Source organism: Tiliqua scincoides, chromosome 8 (genome assembly GCF_035046505.1).
Source record: "Tiliqua scincoides isolate rTilSci1 chromosome 8, rTilSci1.hap2, whole genome shotgun sequence".
Taxonomy (NCBI): Eukaryota; Metazoa; Chordata; class Lepidosauria; order Squamata; family Scincidae; genus Tiliqua; species Tiliqua scincoides.
This window is the reverse complement of record NC_089828.1, coordinates 26686634-26704704: the sequence shown is the minus strand read 5'-3', so window position 1 is coordinate 26704704 and position 18071 is coordinate 26686634. Positions and strand designations below refer to the sequence as shown.

At 43.1% G+C, this 18071-nt stretch overlaps 1 protein-coding gene across 1 annotated transcript in view; it reads right to left on the bottom strand.

The window, feature by feature from the left end:
* The window catches only part of RAB8B (RAB8B, member RAS oncogene family), a 45335-nt gene extending 29728 nt beyond the window's left edge, over positions 1-15607 (bottom strand). The window contains exon 1 of the mRNA XM_066635797.1: positions 15433-15607. Coding sequence (XP_066491894.1) covers positions 15433-15556 — 124 coding nt within the window. The 5' untranslated portion in view covers positions 15557-15607. The remainder of the gene's footprint in view (positions 1-15432) is intronic.
* Between the last annotated feature and the right edge of the window lie 2464 nt (positions 15608-18071).

Genomic DNA, 18071 nt, shown 5'->3' with positions numbered 1-18071 from the left:
CTGAGCCGCGGAATATGGGCGCCCACTGGGCAGTGGCTTAGCACTGGCCGGAGCTGAGCCACCTCTGGTGGGAGCCCAGCGGTAAGCCCGGCAAACGTGCCTTATGTGACTGTGGTCTGGGGCGCGGAGGCACGGACCACAGGAATCGGCCCTCATTCTGCTTTTGAAGTGATGTCTGGATAATACTGTAGCTGAATTTTTCAACTGTTAATTGGGTATTATTTTAAATATAAAATATATAAATCTATATATATTATATTAATATTTTAAAAATGTATATTTTAAATCTATCTATATATACACACATTTTTAAAAAATGTATAACCCACCAAGGCGAATGCTGAAGGAAGTTATAGTTTATTAAAACAAATGTTATTTGAAATTTATTTAAATTGCTTTATTATTTTTTGTTCTATTTTTATTGTGACTGTAAACAGCCTTGGGTTGCACCAGACAAGAAAGAAAATGTTTGATTATATTTTTATTAAATCGTGAAATCATTATCAGTTGAAGGGAGAGAAATCCCTTTATCAATCTGTTTCTGCCAGAAATTCCTGAAGACTCTCATAATCAAATTTGTACTATCCTGACCAGATATGACAAAATCCTAAACTTTAAGAAGGGTTAAAAGGTAAAGGAGAACAGAAAGAAGCTGTCATAATTAAGCCTATCATAGGTAAGGAAGACTGAACACAGGCACATCTTCTAATCTTGTGCACTTTAAGACTCATTAATCAGGTCACCCCTGGGGGCTGGGGGATAAGAATAGGCCCTCAGTTTGGCTGTAATTGTCTTAAGAGGTGACTGAACAACCACAGGGTAGATGGGACTCGATAGCCTGGGAAGGCAGCTCAACTGAGAGAAGGAAAACTCTGATCCTAAACCTCCACTGCCTTGTGGCTACATCCAGTTATGGAAAAGGCTTCAGGAGTCAACCTCAAGGCAAAATTTGGAGCTGGAGTCCCTGAGGTAGTTCATGGCTGAACACAGTCATGTTCTGGCAACTCCTGCGACGCTTTGCATTGGACCATTTCAGTGACGTGGAGAGGGGGGATTTGCTGCATGGGAAACAGTCTATCCTCCCTATCTACTTTACCCAGGCATCGCACTCTGGAGAGGACATTCTGTTCCAGAACCACCATTCAGGGCGTGATACCATAGTCTTCCGAGACTGAAGGGTGCCAATGCAAATCAGGTCAGCACTAGTACAGTGTTGCTGATACACACCTTAGATACATTCCCATATTAAGGATGGGGTTACATCTTCAGGACTCTGCAGAATACAATCACTCTTAAGTATCTTCATATCAAAACCCAAGACCCAAATTAGAGAGGTGATTAGAGCCCTAGATGTCCTCAATATGGTATTTCCCATGGATTAAATACTCAGAGCAAAACTTCCAGAAGCTTGCCTCATGGCACTTTTCCAGTATGTGTATTAAAATTAATAAAATAGCTGAATCGCTACTGAAAGGTAAACATAATATTCCCACCATTTAAAATAGCTAGCCTCCTTAAGTCTTTAGGTCCTGGGTTAGACGTACAGCGCCTGTATGTATGTGACTGACTCCTTGAAAAAGTCGTTCTGTATCCAGAAGAACTCAAGAATGACATGAGTCTCTGGAAAGTTGCCTAGATACTCTGGTCCCCACACACACTTCAAGCAAACTGAAAAGAACATTTCAAAAGGAGAAGGAAAGAAATTTATTGTTCCTATGCATGGTTTCCTATATTTCCTAAAATTAGTTAGCATTATGGTATCCTGTGAATCTGAACTACCAGTTATAATAATATGCAAAAATGCCACAAACCACCCGACTCCTAAGCATGACCAGAAATGAAACTGTCATAATAGCAAGGCCAACCCAGAATGTTATTTTTAGTATTCAGAGGAGGCTATTAGCAACCTGACTACTTGCAGAATTAGTCTCTTCAAACAATCAATCATGCAATTGTTACAAGCCGCTATCCTAAGTCAAACAGCACACTTCCAACAGTTAGAGCATTGTTCAGAGAAATTTATGCATGTAAATAGCTTCTCATTAAGATGCATAAGGATTCCACTGTGAGACACCCATTGCATAAGCATTATGGAATGCAAGTATATGAAGTTCATATGGCTAACAGAGGGAACTGAACTAAATTCCATTGCAGCAGTGAAAGCATTTTCATTTTAAGGAAGGTAATCAGAACTGAGATGCAGCCATTTCCAGATAGATACCTATCTATGACACAGGTTCTTAAAGATCTTCCCTTCAAATCTGCTATTCCCAGGATCTCCTCTATTAATGTGGCATGTCCCATTTCATCTCTTTTTTAGCAAAGCTCAGGGCATCATCAAACAGATCAGATTACAACAAGTCCACCCTGCTAGCTCATAAGTCACCTCAATTTAGTTTAATTTGGTTTATCTGTTCTCTTACAAGCAGTCTGAAAATCCAATTAAAGTAAAAAAACAGTGAATTGCACAAAAACCAAACCCATTTTCACATGTCTATTACCGAGCTGCAAAAACAATGCTGGATTTTCCTGCAAAAGAATGCTGAACACCTTGAGATCAGAGGAGGGAAAGTAATTCCCTTGTGCAGTGTTTCTCAAGCTGTGGGTCAGGACCCACTAGGTGGGTTGTGAGTCGATTTCAGGTGGGTCCCCATTCATTTCAGTATTTTATTTTTAATACATTAGACTTGATGCTACCATGGTATGTGACTGCATTTGGGGAAATGTTACAGACCTGTACTTTGAACAAGCTACTATGTATATTCTTTTAACGTTAGTAAATGGGACTTACTCCTGTGTAAGTGTGGGTAGGATTGCTGCCTAGAATTGCTAAAAATTTTCCTGTTTGATGATGTCACTTCCAGTCATGGCATCACTTCCGGTGGGTCCTGACAGATTCTCATTCTAAAAAGTGGGTCCTGGTGCTAAATGTGTGAGAACCACTGCCCTAGTGTCATACTGGTCTATACTCTTCACATTTAAAGGAGGGTACACTCTTCTCAATAGACCTTCAAGCTCTCAGGTTTACGACACAATCCTAACCAGGTCTACCCAGAAGTCCATTTGTGTTCAATGGAACTTACTTCCAGGAAAGTGAGGTTAGAACTGCAGCCTTAATCATTCTCTGCACCCTTATTATCAAAATTCTGGTATTTCCATTAAACCACAGTGATTTTGAATACCGGTTATTAGTTCACCATCCACAAATCAAACAGGCATGAAACAAAACCAAGATCCGAACTATCAACATGTGCATTATTTACTTAGCGAGACTTTCCCAAACTCTGTTAACTGTTGGCTAAAGTTTCACAAGATGCTTATCCATCTTACTAGTAAAAACAAATGGGAAAATGTTGTGCTTCCAATCAGAATTTGATCTGAGATTAGTATCAAATTAGATTAGGGTTTTAAAAACCCAACAAGGCATTTCAGGAACACACATTAAAGCCGTGTGCAGCTGTCAAACTACAATACTTATTCTGCATACATTGTAAGAACATAAACAAGGCATCAAGGTATAGCAGCTGTCTCTCATGACACACAGTAACTTCCTCAGTGTGTGTGATTCAGTCAGGAATTACATTTATGTCTAAAGTCATTAAGGGTTAATTGATATTTAAACAAGACATTTGTCATGTCACTCCAATGACTTAAGATACAATCTAAGAGAGCTCCATCTGCCAATTAAAGAGGAGAATGAAGCCCTCAGACATCTGTCAAGTGAAGAGACAAAGATGCTGAAGCTTTTCCCATACAAGCCAAGCCATTTCAACAACAGACCTGCCAATTTGCAAAAACAAAAGGCAAAGATTTAAAATATTCACAGTTCAAACTCAGTGTTGCATCCACAAGCATAACAATGACTCCAATATCAATATTTAGAATCGGCTGTGTGAATAATCAGATATTTAGCAGGATAGAAAACTTTACTTCCAAAAGTACTGCAACGAAGTTTTGTGGTACCTTAGAGACCAACACATTAATTGTAAGTGCCACAAGATGGTTGTTTATGCTTTTACAGACTAACGCAGCTACCTTCGAAGTGGAGACCCCCCACCACAGCATTACTTTTAGCCAAGATAAGTAATCTCAGATGAAGTAGTCTAATCTGTCCCCTCCTCCCAAAGCCAATTTCCTGTTCACTCAGACATCATCTTTAGAGCTCAAACCAGAGGTGTGATATTTAGGGGAAAATGTCAGGAAATACATGCATACATTTCCCCCATTCTCCTTTATATGAAGTCTGAAATAGAATAAAATGGAAGTTTGGGTGAAACTGAGGAAATGTCTTGTGCAATTATCTCAGAATTGCTTAAGTCTTTGTAAGCTCAATTTAAAAAGAATATTGTTCTTGCCAATCTCATGGATTCAAGATTAAAATGCAGTATTGTGAACAGTAAAGTGTAGCACTCAACAAGCTACACTCCTAGAACGTGATGCTAAAAAGTACTTTCAACTGAGGCAGAGTACAGAACATCTTCAGGCACCTGATCCAAAAGTGTGATGAAGGAGCCTTACAAGTACAGTGGTGCCTTGCATAACGAAATTAATCCGTTCCACGAGTCCTTTCGTTATGCAAGTTTTTCGTTTTGCGAAGTGCGTTTTCCCATAGGAATGCATTGAAATTTAATTAATGCGTTCCTATGGGCAAGAAAAGTCAGAACAAAGTCAAATTTGGTTTACAAAGTGTTTATTAAGTGCTCTTTAAAGACATACATACTGTACAGAGGATTTCAAAAACGGGGGGGGGATGCTGAGTGGGGAGCTTGAAGGCTGTAATCCTGTGCACACTTTCCTGGGAGCAAGCACAATGGGACTTACTTCTGAGGAGACACGCACAGGATTGTGCTCTAAGCTGGGGAGGACAGAGCAGCTGCACTCAATTGCTTGCTTTTGCCATGATCATGGGGGGAAACATGAAGGAAATAGGGCAGTGAGAGGGTGAATGAGCGATGGGGGGATGCTGAGTGGGGAGTTTGAAGGCTGTAATCCTGTGCACACTTTCCTGGGAGCAAGCACAATGGGACTTACTTACATAAACTGACATGAAGATCCTCCCCTTACTAGGGTGGACGGGATCATAAACTGACATGAAGATCCTCCCCTTACTACGGTGGACGGGATCATAAACTGACATGAAGATCCTCCCCTTACTAGGGTGGACGGGATCATAAACTGACATGAAGATCCCCCCTTAAGACAAACCAAAGCAAAACAAAAAAAAATTCGTTTTGCGAAGCATAGGTCATAAAAATTCGTTGTGCGAGTTACCAAACTTTGCAAAACGCTTTCGTTCTGCAAGTTGTTCGCTGCGCGGGGCATTCGTTATGCGAGGTACCACTGTATTATTGTTCCAGGCTGCAACTTGGCAAAGTTTTTGTATGACAAGACCTCTTGCTTCTCATGTGATTCAGATTCCTTCATCTTCTGCAACATGAAACAAACTTAGTACTTTATATGCACATGATGTCAAGGAACGAACGTGAAAATGAAAATTCAGAATCTGATACAAATCACATCAAAATCACAGTGAAATATCTAATTTCACTGTCACTTAGTACAATACTTCCTGAATAAGGCAATAACTTTATTTAGACCAAATCAAATGCCACAAAGCAGTAAGCAAACTTTTGAGTTCTTCAGAATGCTTCTTTTGGCTGGTTGTATATTATGATAAACACTGGGCTGCAGAGTTACAGCCATAACAGGAGCCATAATAGGGCAGGAGGTCTGGTCTAGAGGGTTGAGCCTCCATTTGCCTGAAGATAACATCCGAAGGTTGCCAGTTTGAGGCCACCAGCACCGTGCGACCTTGAAGCAGCTGACAAGCTGAGCCAAGCTATTCCATCTGCTCTGAGCGTGGGAGGATGGAGGCCAGAATGTGTGACCAGATCAAGAAAGAAACATCTGAATGTTGTGGTTTCTTGAAAGATAGAAACCTTCTTTCAAACTGTAAAAATCCCTACGGGGATTTAAATTGCCTGCCTATGTAAACCGCCTTGAATAAAGTCTAAGGAGAAATCTGAGGACCAAGAAAGGCGGTATAGAAATACCTGTATTATTATTATTATTATTTATATCACCACTTTTGCGCAGGTGCAGTTCACTCTGATGCTTTCGTGCAAGGGCAACAGCATTGGGCTGGCAAGAGCCAGCCATTTTGATTTCTGCACGTTCCGACTGCTGGACAAACATCCAGAACAGAACCAGTACGTAACTTGGGAACTTAATATACAGGATGTGGCATAAGTTGCTTTACTGAGAATTCATTAAAGAATTAACTTGGTGGTCTTCAACTTGCCAAGAGCTGTGGTCTATCACAAACCCCAACCTGTAACATGGGACTCACTTTAAAGTGCTCAGTCAATTTGTGAACAAAGGGGTGAGTGAGTGACCAGTCATGCTGCCAGAAGTGCCTCTTTTCCTGACTGGCAGCAGCAAATTAGTACACCCTGCTATGTGTTCTGCCTTTCTTTTCAATTTCCAAGGAAACTGAAAAGAGAGGAGAGGTAGATAGCGGAATGGCAGCAGCTTGTACTCAGGTTTGAGAGGTGAAAGAGAAGCAAGGTAAAAGAAGGAACTGAGCAGAGAGAATGTCACAGAAATGGAGAGTAGACAAGTTGATGGGAGACCCAAGGAAGATTTGTTAGCTTGGCTGCTCCAAAGCTAAAATCAAGAGTACCCCAACAGAGCCCCTTAGCCCTGGTTATGGTTTAAACCATGCAGGCCTGAACCTGAAAACAAAATGGCAGTGACAGCACTGCAGTCGCCCATTTGAGGTCAGGTTGTGACCAACCTGTTGTATACTCATGTTAAAACAGAGGTCTTCTGCTACTGTACTAAAGTAGAATTTCTAAAACATAGAGAGCAATCCTAACTTGCCCTTGGGCCAACGCCAGCCCAGGAGCATCGCAGGCGTGCCGTAAAGCACATGTGCGTCACCTCTAGAGTCAGCTAGGCTGGTGCAGGGATGCACGCCAACCCACAGAGGCTGAATCCAGCTTCTGCGCCAACTTAGGCAGGGAGCCTTACATTAGCCGAGCTTGGCCAATGCAAGGGTCTGGGGTGGGAGGGGAGGAGGCAGCAGGAGGGCATTCTGGGGTGGGGGGCGGTCCTGGGGGTAGTGGAACTGGGACCCAGCACATATGCCAGATCCTAGCCCCCATTTCCGAGCAGCGTGGAGCGACTACACCACTTCCAGAGGTGGCACAAGTCTGAGGAGACCCTGGCCTGCCTATTTCAGCACAAGATAGGATTTTCGTGGAAGTCCACTTTGCTTTAAACATATTTTATATTAATTTCTAATAAAAGAGTTGTCTCAATGCATTTAGTAAAGTCTAAAAAACTGACACTGCACTAACAGTGTTTTTCAATCAAAATGGAGCCCCATAAAATGAAACCAGAGAAAAAAGTTCTGATAGATTTTTTTTAACTCATCTGTTCCAGCTGTTTCAATCACAAACAGCCTTTGTGGACACAGTGCCAGATGCTGACATCATCTTGGATAAGATTGTAAATATTGCAAAGTTTTTTTCATAGTCAACAATTTTTGCAGTTAATTCTCAACTCCTCCCAGTTCATCATGAAGACATTCACACAAGTTCATCTTACATTAATATCACCTGCAGAAGAGCCTTTGGAGAGAACAATGACAATAAAACTGACTATGTTCTACCTGAAAGCACATCATATGGCAACAGATTAATTCAAGGTTATCAAAGCCAGAACTATGATGCAGCAGTTAGTACTTTGTGGTACCCCAGCTTTCAAGTATAAAAGCAACATATTATACTGGTACATTAAATGCTGATTAACTTTCAAAGTTTGATGCAATAGCACAGCGAATTGTTAAGAAAGCTGACTCTGTACATGATCACACCAAGTTTTGCTTCCCTTTTGGATGAGATCTGCATTAAGGGCAAGAATTTCCACTCAAGGAAGCAGTAAAATCCTGACTGCAAATACCAGAGTCAAATTTTTCCACTAAGTATAGACATGTGCAGATATACAAGCATACAAGAGCAAATTCCTGCTATAGATTAATTAAGCATAAGACAATTAGTTGTAAGCTTCCAGATGTTCGTATCTTGATGTTGAAAATGATACAGGAAAAAGCAATGGAGTACCTGAAGAACTATACAGGGGAACAGGCTACTTCGAAAGATCAAGCGTCCATGATTATATATCTTCACTTTCCTTGCAATTCAGTTCATGAATCATCACATGCAACTCAGTTCAAATACTGGAATCAAGGAAAGAAAATAGAGAGAGCAATCCTGAGATGTACCCTTTGGGTTTCCAACCCCTGCTTCACAATGAGTTACTAAACAACCTTTGACTTCATTTCAAAATGTAAGCCTGTACCACAGAGTTCCAACCAGGTGGCTATAACTAGACAGATTTTTATACAACACTTTAATCAAGTACCTGTTGATAAGTTATAGTTTTCCATCTTCTATGGCAGTGTTTCTCAAACTGGGGGTCGGGACCCACTAGATGGGTTGGGAGCCAATTAATTTCAGGTGGGTCCCCATTCATTTCAATATTTTATTTTTAATATATTAGACGTGATGCTACCATGGTATGTGACTGCATTTGGGGAAATGTTACAGACCTGTACTTTGAACAAGCTACTATGTAGATTCTTTTAACAATGATAGTAAATGGGACTTACTCCTGGGAAAGATTGCACCCTAGGATTGTTAAAAATTTTCCTGCTTGGTGATGTCACTTCCAGTCATGACATCACTTTCGTTGGATCCCGAGAGATTCTCATTCTAAAAAGTCCTGGTGTTAAATGTGAAAGAACCACTGTTCTATGGAACTGAAATACAAACCCACACAACATTAGTTGCTTTGTAGCTGAACCAGAAAGTGAGAACAAGATGCAGAACTGTACAGTATTGCAGGACAAAGGTGCCATCACAGCAAAGGTAACATAGTTGAACAGCCACAAGTTAAAGGATAAATAAAGCATTCAATGCTCAAGTAGTTGCCTGGGTTAAATCTTTTGCTCAAAAATCCTTTCCAAACTTTGACTTCCAGTTGCTTTACACTGTTCTTCTGCAAACATCATGTTAGTCATAAAATGAAAGGTTAATAAATACTGGGGCACTTTAGAGACGAACAAGAGAAGAGCCTACTTAATCAGATTCATCATAAAAGTGGATCATGTGTTGCTGTAGGCACCAGCAAATCACACTAACAAGGCAAGAACTCAAGGCAACAGAAATGAAAAGATACCATATAATTTTGGGAGTTGCTACTAACCCTTTAAGCCACAAAAACAACGAACAATAACTTCTGCCATTATAGGCATAAACAACTGTCACTCCTAGGTACAGTTTACACACACACATTTATTTCTCACTAGACATCAGAAAATTTTCTAAATGTGCAAATAGGCATCAGACATAAAAAAACCAAACAATTTTCATATCTCAAACTCAGGACTTTTCAGAGGTATTCATCCACTTGTCCAGTTGTAATCCATCAATCACTGAATAATTCAGCAATGTGCATGACTGTTTGAACTGCCCCACAGCTGCACCACACACACAATTAACATCACAGACAAATTTCTATTTGGTCTGACACCCATGAATTGCACAGAAAGAAAAACAAAACAATAAATGAAATTCCTCAGCCCAGTAAGTCAAATATCAAATCTCCAGGTGCTATTAGCCAGTTATTAGATGCCCAGGACCAGGGAATGTCTTCTTCTCTACATTCAGCCATGCATCACACTGATAGAGTTGCCCTCAATGTTTAGCAAACTGTCAAGAAATCATGCATCCAGCACATGGCACTATGTGACTAAATGTTATCCAGGGCCTTACTGACTTCCAATTAATTTAGATTCTTCAATCACTTCTGAAGACCTTTAAAATATTCAGACATTAAAGCAAAACATTCTGCAAGGCTTCCCCTAGAGCAGTGGTTCCTAATCTGTGAACCATGGCTCCCTAGCATGTCATGGAAACCAGCCAAGGGAGCAGAACCCTACCACCCTATACAATGTAGCCCAATGATGGTAGCCCTAATGGGGAGCCATGGCCAATGGCCCAGTAGGTCAAGGGAGCCACCAGTCAAAAAAGTTTGGGAACCACTGCCCTAAGTTTGAGAACCACTGCTGTGACACAACACTAAAATGCCTGGGAGCATCTTTCCTGCGAGCATACATGTGTGAATGTTATTCACATGGGATTAAAGCAGCAAAAGAACTATAAATCAAAACATTCGTTCACACTATTGTAGGTTTTATAGTCACATTACTGTACATAAATAGCACCTTAGTGTCATGAGAAAGATCAATTTTAGTTCAGAAGAGCACCCACAAAACAACTTTTCCATGCAGAAACCTTATGACATTGGCTCAGTAATTAAAACTTTCTTGAAAAACAGAACAGTAACCCCAAATCTAGAAGTTTAACACAAGGATATATACTTCTAACCTGAAAGGAGTGTAACATAAGCCAGTAAGGTCAGAAAACCGCTGAGCCTTTGAGCATACAAGCACTCTTGCTCAAGGTTAGTTACAACTAATTAGAGTTTTGTACAATACACATGACATCCAGCTTGAGCAGTTTTTCTTGTGGTCTCACTTCCTGACCATTTCTGTACACTCAGCACACAACATTTAGTTTGCAAGCCTGTTACTATGACAGTATTCTGACATTTCCCTGACAAGCAAAAACACCCTGTCTTGAATCAACCTATTCAGAGTTCCCTCATTCACTGAACTAAGAGGAGTCAGATCTCAGGACACCTTTAGGACCTGTACTCTCTCTTGTAAGCTATGTGGATTCTCATGAACTTCAAGAAGCTGGTTAAAACTCCTTTTTTTGAGAACCCTTGATTTTCCAAGCTAGCTGATATGATATTATGCTTTTCAAGTTTTTCTGCTTCTAATTTCTGCTGGGTGTGGGTTGAAGCGTGTGCTTAAATTATAACTGTTTTTAAAATTTGGTACGCCAATACAAAAGCCTCTGAATAAGCATATTAAAATGTCAAAATAGTATTTTAAAACATTAATAGTTTCACATTCTGAACTTGACTTTCAATTTATCTGACAAGCTTAAAATGCTTCAGCTGTAAACAGACTGCTGCTTCAAGAAAGCAGTAATCAGGAAGATCCTACTTCTTGAAAATGAGCTGTTGTCACAAGATTTTAATTCAGATGAAAATGCTGCATTCTCAAATCAGTTAAGCAAACCTAGGAGCTGCTGCTACACATACCCTATTACAGTAGTTTACACTGGTAAACTACTTCAGTATCACAAAATATACCAAGCATTCTGTTAAAGCATCCAATTTAATGAAACACTTATATACATAATCAAATACTAAGCACTGTAATAGAATTTTTGTCATCATCAAATAATCTAAAAGCACCACAAGTAAACAAACATCAGTATCCTTAATCTAAATAATCTAAAATAATCGTAATAATCTAAAAGCACCACAAACATCACTATCCTTAATAACTGCAGCCTAATAGCACTGAATTCAAAGGAAAAGCTGAAAAATCCCTCTGGAAAAATGCTGTATAATTTTTTTTGTACAAAAATAATTTGTGAAATAATACAAGTTGCAACCAAGTTCTACAGGTTGTTCAGAAGTTTTTCAAGGGCGTTCCTACTCTGTTATCATACATGGTTATCTATCACCTCTGGTCATGGAAATATCCTCTTCCATTTATCACAGGTGCTCCTATGCTTATGCATGAAAATATTAGCTAGATGTTAAGTTCAGAAATGACTCTCTTCCTGGTCAACTACGTCATGCTAAATGGAAGATAATGATATACAAGGTACCCAATCTCATAGCAGGAACTTGGTCAGACTGGAAACATATCATCTTCCCATATTTAACTCTGCATTTTAAAACTCTTGCCTTTCCATTCTTTCCGTAAACCTTCTGCCTTTTCCATAATTATGAAGCTGTAAGATCGCTTCCACACTTCCTGAACAATTGGAATACAAAAGTCTACAATCCACCAGTCATGGATGGAGCATAACAAACTACCTTGGTTTGCTGCATGCCTGGGGTTGGAAAAATTGATGGGTTGTTGTGGCTGATAAGACAAACTGTACAACTTGTGAATTTTGTCTGGGTCACAACCACAGAAGCAAGTTAAGCCAGAAGCAAGTTAAGCTACAAATAAAAAATAGACAAACAAGGCTTAAACCGTAGTTCCAGAAAGTATCTGACACCAGGCTTTGGTCAGCTCAGTTACCTAGACCAGTGTTTCTCAAACTGTGGGTTGGGACCCACTAGGTGGGTTGCGAGCCAATTTCAGGTGGGTCCCCATTCATTTCAATATTTTATTTTTAATATATTAGACTTGATGCTACCATGATATGTGACTGCATCTGGGGAAATGTTATAGCTCTGTACTTTAAACAAGCTACTATGTATATGCTTTTACCAATGAAAGTCAATGGGACTTACTCCTGGATAAGTGTGGGTAGGACTGCAGTCTAGGATTGTTAAAAGTTTTCTTGCTTGATGATGTCACTTCTAGTCATGACATCACTTCCAGTGGGTTCTGACAGATTCTCATTCTAAAAAGTGGGTCCTGGGGCTAAATGTGTGAGAGCCATTGACCTAGACACTACATGTTCCCAAAACAGTTCATGGCATTTCCCAAAAGGCAATTAAAAATTTTCAAGGGAGAAGGGAAACAGGGCACCATGACTTTTGAAACTGAACAGGTCAAGACCTGGGAATACTGACAGTCTCCTCATCAGAACTAAGCCAAGCAGTTAATAACACTAGTTCACAAATCAGGTGCTTCTCCTCCCAGCCTGAACCATGCAGGTAGTTGGCATCTTTCAGTCTCGGAAGACTATGGTGTCACGCTCTGAATGGTGGTTCTGGAACAGAGTGTCCTCTCCAGTGCGCGAAGCCTGGGTAAAGTAGGTATGGAGGATAGGCTGTTAGCCATGCAGCAAATCCGCCCTCTCCACGTCGCTGAAATGGTCCAATGGAAAGGCAGAGGCCAATATGGTTGGTTCCAGCAGCGTCGCAGGAGTTGCCAGAACGTGACTGTGTTCAGCCATGAACTGCCTCAGGGACTCCGGCTCCGGATTTTGCCTCGAGGCTGACTCCTGAAGCCTTTTCCATAACTGGATGGAGCCACAAGGCAGTGGAGGTTTGGGATCAAAGTTTTCCTTCTCTCAGATGAGCTGCCTCCCCAGGCTGACGAGTCCCATCTACCGGGTGGCTGTTTAGTCGCCTCTTAAGACAAGTACAGCCAAACTGAGGGCCTATTCTTATCCCCAGCCCCCAGGCAGGTATGAACCATGCAGGTATGGCTAGCAGAAAGGGGCAGAAGATGTGTATCCAGAACAGACGACCACTCAACTCCCAGGCACAGTCAGGGGAAGCAAAGATTACTAGTAGCACCAAGCATAGCCCAAGAGATGCAATCCAGAATAATCAGCAATGTGACAAAATATGGCAGGGTCTGATAAAATCAGGAGGAGGGTGGGTAGGCCAAGTTATCTTGGGGCATTTAACAGCAACAGTTATTTCTATCATGGTGAAAGTGACAGTAATGAAAGTACTTCTGCTTTAACCCATTTCTGTCCAGCCCACAAATGTACACATTTGATCCCTGCTGCATATATGCAACATTGGATAGAAATGGTTTAAGGGAGAAGGGGGACCAGTCTAGTTCACAAATCGGGTGATGGCCAAGATTTAGAGCAAGCACCAAAGCGCTTCTCATTCCAGCCTGAACCATGCAGCAATGTCTAGCAGAAAGGGGCAGCAGAGGTGTGCATCCAGACCACTCCACTCCCAGGGCACAGCCGGGCAAAGCAAAGTTTGGGAAGGAAAGATGACTAGTGGCGCAAAGTGTTGCCCAAGAGATGCAATCCAGAATCATCAGTACTATGACAAAATATGGCAGGGTCTGATAAAATTGGGGGTAGGGGGTAGGCCAAGTGATCTGAGGGCATTTAACAAGAACAGTTATTTCTATCAAGGTGCCAGTGGTGGTAATGAAAGTGCCTCTGGGGGAGGAACATAAGAAGAGCCCTGCTGGATCAGGCCAAAGGCCCATCTAGCCCAACTTCCTGTAACTCACAGTGGCCCACCCCATGCCTCAGAGAGCACACAAAACCACAAGAGACCTGTATCCTGGTGCCCTCCCTTGCACCTGGCATTCTGAGACTCTATACTTCTAAAACCAGGCTGCTGCACATACCCGTCACAGCTTGTAACTGGTGATGGACTTTTCCTCCATAAATCTGCTCAATCACCTTCTAAAGGCATCAAGGCCAGATGCCATCTCCACATCCTGTGGCAAGGAGTTCCAGAGACTAATCACATGTTGGGTCAGAAAGACTTCTCAATTGAAACCTAAGATAAGAAGAGCCCTGCTGGATAAGGCACAAGGCCCATCTAGTCCAGCTTCCTGTATCTCACAGTGGCCCATCAGGGAGCACACAAGACAATAAGAGACCTGGTGCTCTCCCTTGTGCCTGGCATTCTGAGACATCCTACTTCTATAACCAGGAGGCTGCACATACTCATCGTGGCTTGCAAACTGTGATGGCCTTTTCCTCCTGAAATCTGCCCAGTCCCCTTTTAAAGGCGTCCAGGGTGGACGCCATCCCCACATCCTGTGGCAAGGAGTTCCACAGGCTAATCACATGCTGGGTCAAGAAATATTTTCTTTTGTCTGTCCTGCCTCTCTCAACACTCAATTTTAGTGGATTTCACCAGTGGTTCTGGCGTTGTGTGTGTGTGTGTGTGGGGGACACACATCAGAGCACCCACTCTCTCCATCATCACATCCTGTGGCAAGGAGTTCCACAGACTAATCACATGCTGGGTCAAGAAATATTTTCTTTTGTCTGTCCTAAGCCTCTCGATACTCAATTTTAGCGGATTTCCCCTGGTTCTGGTGTTGTGGGGGGAAGGGAGAACATCCACCTAGCCAACCACTCTGTCACCACATCCTGTGGCAAGGAGTTCCACATGCTAATCACACGCTGGGTCAAGAAATACTTTCTTAAAGGGAAAAGAAAATAAGGAGAAGGAGCCCGGGGGGGGGGTCTCCAGGCTCCCCTCTTGGAACACTATGTTGGGGGCTCGCCCAAGGAGAGCCTCGCTTCCTGTCACCAGCCCCCACACTCTCCCCACCCCATAACCCAAGGCAACCAGGGAGGAAGAAGAGGGAGGCGGGGGGGGGAAACGGAACGGAAAGAAACGCGTCAGGGGTAGAGGGTTCGCGCCCCCCCCCACGTCCTGTGGCTGCCCCAGCCCCCCAGCCACGGGACATTGGGGGGTAAGAGACCCCCCACTCCACCCTCAGCGCCCCTCTCTCCGCCCCGCGGCCTGAGCTGGAGGGCTCGTGAGGGAGGGGAGGGGAGGGGCGGGGGCAGCCCCCTAGCGCCCCCGGCCAGGGGCGGACCTCACCGATGGTGGAGATGAAGGTGGTGTTGAAGGCGTCCTCGCTGAAGCGGAACAGCAGGCAGGTCTTGCCCACGCCCGAGTCGCCGATCAGCAGCAGCTTGAAGAGATAGTCGTAGGTCTTCGCCATCTTCGCCGCTCCGCTCGCTCACTGACTGACTGACGGGCCGGCGGGCGCGCGGGCGAGGTCGCGCGCGGAAGGAAGGACGGGAGGGGCGGGGAAAGGGGAGGAGTCTTTCCGCCTCCGCCGCCGTCGGCCTCCCCTCCCCCCTCGCACACAGGGCAATCCCTGCCTCCGGCCACGCCCCTAAGGGCTCAACCCCGCGCGCTGGAAGCCCCGCCCATCTCCCGCCCGCGCCCCCTGGGAATCGTAGTGTTTCGCCAGCAAGAGTCCCTTCCGAGGATGTCACGTGGTGGAACGTTGCTGAGGCTGCCGCCCCGTCATGGGAGGAAGGAGCCCCGCCTTTCTCCGTCGCCCGCCCGCGCAGCCCCCTGGGAATCGTAGTCTTTTGCCAGCAAGAGTCCCTTCCGAGGGTGACTTGGGGTGGAGCTTTGGGGGGGGCACAGAAGCCTCCTCAAGGTAAGGGAATATTTGTTCCTTTACCTTAGGGCTGCATTGCCCTTACCTCAGTACTGGAAAGTTGGTTAGGATTATGCTCTGCCAATTACCCTGCAAAGAGCTCAGCTCTTGCAGTTTGCAAACATGTATAAATATAAGGAGATAAATGTTTGAGGGACTTTTTCTGGTTATTATTACTTATAAACGAATAAATTTTTCTTTCTGGATATCCTTTTTTAAAAGTCTGGTAAACCTAGGTGGGTCCCAGTAAAGGGTTGTTTTTAAAAGTGAACATAAGAACAGCCCCACTGGATCAGGCCATAGGCCCATCTAGGCCAGCTTCCTGTATCTCACAGCGGCCCACCAAATGCCCCAGGGAGCACACCAGATAACAAGAGACCTGCAAGGCTTCCTGGGAATTGTAGTTAAGAACATAAGAACAGCCCCACTGGATCAGGCCATAGGCCCATCTAGTCCAGCTTCCTGTATCTCACAGCAGCCCACCAAATGCACCAGGGAGCACACCAGATAACAGGAGACCTCTTTCTGGTGCCCTCCCTTGCATCTCGCATTCTGACATAGCCCATTTCTAAAATCAGGAGATTGCACATGCACATCATGGCTTGTAACCCCTGATGGATTTTTCCAAGTGGATTCCAGTGCTAAAGCATTTGGTAAGGACCACTGACTTAGGGCCCAATCCTATCCAATTTTCCAATGCCAGTGCTGCTCTGCTATGCCGATGGGGTATGCACTGCTTCCTGTATTGGGGAGGCAGTCTCAGAGACCTTCTCAAGGTATGGGAACATTTGTTCCCTTACCTCAGAGCTGCACTGGTGCAGGAAAGTTGGATAAGATTGGGCCCTTAATTGATTATTTTTTCATAATGATCAGGGTCCTGTGCTCCCGAGGCTGCTAGGTATGTTACATACAGTATGTGTGTGTGTAGGCATTTGTTAAACCCTTGCTAGAAATGGAGTTCAAGAACTGTTCCCTAAGCTTTTACAGTCATTCTAGGGTACCCAGAATGCTGAACTAGGAAGCAAGATGTGCAGTTAAGGACTTACTCCCAGGTAAGTGTGGATAGGATACAGCATGCCAATTACTAGAGAAAATCAGAAAATGAGACATTTTAATTTAGGGGTATGGAGATCACTTCATACCACAGGTTAGCATTCTAGCTAACAATTTCTTCTGAAACCAGGCAGGGGTGCTTACTAAGTTTATGTTTTTTATGTTTCAAAAACTTTTCAGGACCCACCAAAAATCAACTCATGATCCATTGGTGGCTTCTGACCCACAGTTTGGGAAACACTAATTTAGAACATTTCTGTTCTACTTTTCTTAAAAAAAACAACACAACAACAAATACTGGACATGAGCCCAATCTGTCTCCATAATGAGATAGATCTGTACCACACAATATAACAGATACTTCCGCATTAACAGGAGCTCTCCTGGTGCATGAGGCAGGAGCAAAGAGGTATAGGATAACAGCGTGTGTAGAGACAGCCTGCATTTTTAATTTGAAAGCAAGTAGCAGATGACCTGATACAATACAGGTGCATTGGTTCTAATTCAAGCCCAATTCTGTTGCAAAGCAGATAAAAATGACCCAAAGTGGAGACAGGCACTGATACTTGTCAGAAGTCTTGGGCATCTGCTCTGGCAGAGGAAAAGTGGGGTAAAAACCTTTTAAATAAATAAGTTCTTTCTGGACCCAGATGATGAAGACAAGCAGTTCATGTCTTATCCCAATTTTCCCTATTCTGCCGACTACGCCAATTTTTCCCATCCAAATATTCCAACTCCCTTCTAATGCCCACTTTTTGGCTAATTAACAGCCTCCTTTTCTAAGAGCAATAGCTGCTGTGTGCAAAGAAATGAACAGAACTCCTTATCAGTTGAGCAGTTAACAAGAATTTATTACTACAAACACATACACTCCCTGCAAGTCCTGTTGTCCAGAGGCTTTCCCTCCCAAAACACCACTTAACTCAGTGGGTAAAGGTCTGAAGCCTCCAGTCCAAATCCAATCCAGTCTCCAAAGCACAGTCCAGTCTTCTGCAGCAGAGTCCCTCCTCTG